Below are 3,844 nucleotides of genomic sequence, written 5' to 3'. Positions count from 1 at the left end.
GTTTACTTCTTGCCATTTACGTTTTTGTACTCATTATTTTCATGTCATTTATCTTTGAAGTATTTAACATTCCTGCACTTTAAGATTTTTGCACTTTTACAGTTTCATCTCATATTTTATCTTGACTTACCTTTCGCTGAAGTTATACTCATGTGTATAACGAAGTGATTGCTAATTTTGTTTGTTTCGTTCGAAGTAATTCTTATTGACAAGATGAATCATAGATATGGTTCGAATGACCATCAATAACAATCTTTTTGACTATGTCCTAGGATCAATCTAGTCGATCCTGCGAGTAACCAAATCATATTTATTATAGTTTGGAAGACTAGCGGTTGTTTACCGGAAATCACCGTAAACACATCCCTATGATTCTAAGAGATCTCAACTGTAAATACATTCAACGACTCTCTATAAATGTCGACGAATAAATAACTAGTTCGTTATTTTCCTTTTTCTATATATAGAGTAGACGCCAAATTAAGGTAACAAGTTTCAAATTCAATTTCATTTCACTATTCTTTTTCATATTCTGACTTGAGTGTTAGAGTTTTAACCTAATAATTCAACCCACTCCACTGTGTCGGAAGCTACAATCCGCCATCACCCTCGTCCATCTTCTCATTTTTGATTAAAAATAAAACAAAATCTTATATTTTTTAGAAATTAATCGATATTCTCTATAAGTATGAAAAATTTTACACGATCATTGCATAACAATCATTCATAGGTAGTAGTACTTTAGATATGATTAAAATAAAAATCAAACAATTATATAAATTAGGGATGGCAATTTGACCCATCCCTAGTGGGTACCCACAAAAAACTCATATCGGGTAGGGTAAATACCCATAAAAATGGGTATGGGCACGGGCACGGGTAATTACCCATTAAAATATGCGGGTATGGGTGCGGGCACGGGTACCTTACTACCCAACCCGCCCCATACCCACACTACATATTTCTATAATGTCATTGATATTATTATATAAAAATACATGATTCTAATTTTTTTTTTTAAAATATATCGCTATTAAATCATTACACATTTTAATAAAAGTGTTTATTTGTTTCTTAACTCAACAATAACATACATAATTTTTTTAATATTGTTAAAAAGACTTAAATTATATGATATTTTGTAATTAAACGATTTAATTTTACTATAAATGCGGGTAAACGGGTACGGGTATGGGCATTGAGGTACCCACAGGGTACGGGTACGGGCATGAATATTGATACCCACGCGGGTTTGGGCTCGGGTACGGGGATTTTTTTAAACTGTGGGTATGGGGACGAGTACTATAGTACCCTACCCAAACCCTGCCCATTGCCATCCCTAATATAAATCTAAGGATGATAATTAAAATTTAAATGTAAATGCATATCAATTATTATTTTTTTTATAATTATATATTTATTTAATAAAATGTAAACGAGATTCACATGGTAAAAAAAAAAAAAAAACTTAAATTCAAAAGTCATATCCACCTTCTAAATCACCCTCACAACTTTTTTTAATAACAACCTGGAAGTCACGGTAAGCAAACCAAACACAGAATAACAAAACCCAATAACAAATCAAAAACGAACAAAAACATTTAGAAACATCAAACATTTTCGCTTTCACTTCACAACGCTCTCTTCAATTTCCACTTCTCAGGTTAGTTACTTCCTTTCTCTTCTCTCAATTTCTTCAACAACACCCAAAACGCACTAACCCTTGTCGTTTCACGTTTCACACTGCTTTACTTCACACTACACTCTCAAATTGAATTCAAGATCTGTTTTTTAGATTCCATAGATTGATTTTAACACTAAAAATTTATGCTTTTTGTTCAGATGTCAAAAGATAATGTGAATGTGATGAATTTGAATGTGAATGAGAATGATGGTGTTGTTGGAAATTGGTATAGTTCAATTGTTCATCAAGTTTCAGTTTATGGTGTTGCTGCTGGTTATTGTTTATCTGCATCTTTACTGTCAATTATCAACAAATGGGCTGTCATGAAATTCCCTTACCCGGGCGCCCTTACCGCTTTACAGTACTTCACTAGTGCTGCCGGGGTTTTTCTCTGTGGATGGCTTAAGCTTGTCGAACACGATAAGCTTGATCTGATTACAATGTGGCGGTTTTTACCCGCTGCTGTGATTTTCTATCTGTCTCTTTTTACCAATAGTGAGTTGCTTTTACATGCCAATGTGGATACTTTCATTGTGTTCCGATCGGCTGTTCCGATTTTTGTTGCGGTTGGGGAGTCGGTGTTTTTGAATCGGCCGTGGCCGTCTTTGAAGACGTGGGCTTCGTTGGGTACGATTTTTGCGGGGAGTGTGCTTTATGTTGCGACGGATTATCAGTTTACGTTCGCGGCTTATATGTGGGCGGTGGCGTATTTGGTTAGTATGACGATTGATTTTGTTTACATAAAGCATGTGGTTACGACGATTGAGTTGAACACTTGGGGTCTTGTGTTGTATAATAATATTGAGGCTCTTATGCTTTTTCCGTTGGAGTTGTTGATAATGGGTGAGTTGAAGAAGATAAAGCATGAGATCAGTGATGAGTCTGATTGGCACTCGTTTTCAGTGGTTTTGCCTGTGGGGCTATCGTGCTTGTTCGGTCTGGCGATCTCTTTCTTTGGATTTTCGTGCCGTAGGGCTATTTCTGCAACTGGGTTTACTGTTCTTGGTATAGTGAACAAATTGTTGACAGTTATGATTAATTTGGTGATATGGGATAAGCACTCGACGTGGGTCGGTACAGTGGGTCTTTTGATCTGTATGCTAGGTGGGGTTCTGTATCAGCAATCAACAAGTAAACCGAAAGAACCAAAACAGGTAACCGCACAAGAAAATGAGGAGGAACAACTGAAGTTGCTTGAAATGCAAGCCAATTCTGAGACCAATATTAGTGATACCGAAGTTAATAAATCAAGGGCGGGAAATTGAAATTATATTCATGTAGCGAAATATCCGTACTGCCTTTAAAGTGTATGTTGCACAGGTATCCGATTTAAATGATATTATCATTTTTTCACACGTCAATCCAATATTCGTTTACCAATGATATCTCAATGAATGTCAAGCTCATCAGATTCAAGTATGTAGCGTTTTGTTTACTTTACATTGGCTGTTATAGTGTTATGTTTTAGGTAAGAAACAAAATGATAGATGAAACGATTCTAGTATTGTCCGGATTGCATTACTCTATATAGCATTTTATTTGATAAACAAAATGACTATCAATTTAGTTCTCTTACTTTTGAGCTTTTTAACTGCATCATTTTATTATTTCAATTTTCATTGTCTTATTTTCCTTGCGATTCTGTAGAATGAACATTGTATTGTTATCTATCCTATCCAAGCACATGTTTTTCTGAGTCTGTTTTTCTTACTGGGTATCTGAAATGGTTACATGTCAGTATTTATATGCCATCTCCCTAATGAGTTGCATTGATGTGATAGAGATCTGACAATTATTGTTTTCAAGGAAGAATTTTGATTCTTGCTAGTGTTTGCGACACTCTTGATCAGTATTTAGGATAAGTTTCTGTTGATTGAATCTGAATATGCTTAATTTAAAGCTCTATCATATTGGCGTTTGGGTAGGAGTGCCACGAATTGGGGTTACGTTTTTAATGTCCAGAGTTATATCCTAATGTTATCAATGATAGAACCGTAGAAGGTAAAAAAACTGCCATATAAACACGCCATTGCGGCCTATGGTGCCGCCATGGTAGGCAATCCATCATCCCTTTTTACACTTAACAAAGTAATCTTGTTGCATTCCCATTTTAAGGTGATGCTCAAGGATTAGATTTTATAGAGGAAGTTAGGAAATGAT

The 3,844-nt window shown here is 35.2% G+C and overlaps 1 protein-coding gene across 1 annotated transcript; it reads left to right on the top strand.

Moving 5' to 3' along the window:
- The first annotated feature begins 1,527 nt into the window (after positions 1 to 1,527).
- Positions 1,528 to 3,100, top strand: LOC131606298 (GDP-mannose transporter GONST3-like). Its single transcript, XM_058878550.1, has 2 exons — positions 1,528 to 1,663; positions 1,843 to 3,100. Exon 2 carries the CDS (start codon positions 1,843 to 1,845, stop codon positions 2,947 to 2,949), a length of 1,107 nt encoding a protein of 368 aa, XP_058734533.1. The 5' UTR covers positions 1,528 to 1,663; the 3' UTR covers positions 2,950 to 3,100.
- Positions 3,101 to 3,844: the final 744 nt, after the last annotated feature.

The sequence above is a fragment of the Vicia villosa genome, linkage group LG5 (assembly GCF_029867415.1).
Source record: "Vicia villosa cultivar HV-30 ecotype Madison, WI linkage group LG5, Vvil1.0, whole genome shotgun sequence".
NCBI classification, from domain to species: Eukaryota; Viridiplantae; Streptophyta; class Magnoliopsida; order Fabales; family Fabaceae; genus Vicia; species Vicia villosa.
The sequence above is the reverse complement of the archived record's forward strand: the minus strand, read 5'-3'. Positions and strand labels throughout refer to the sequence as shown.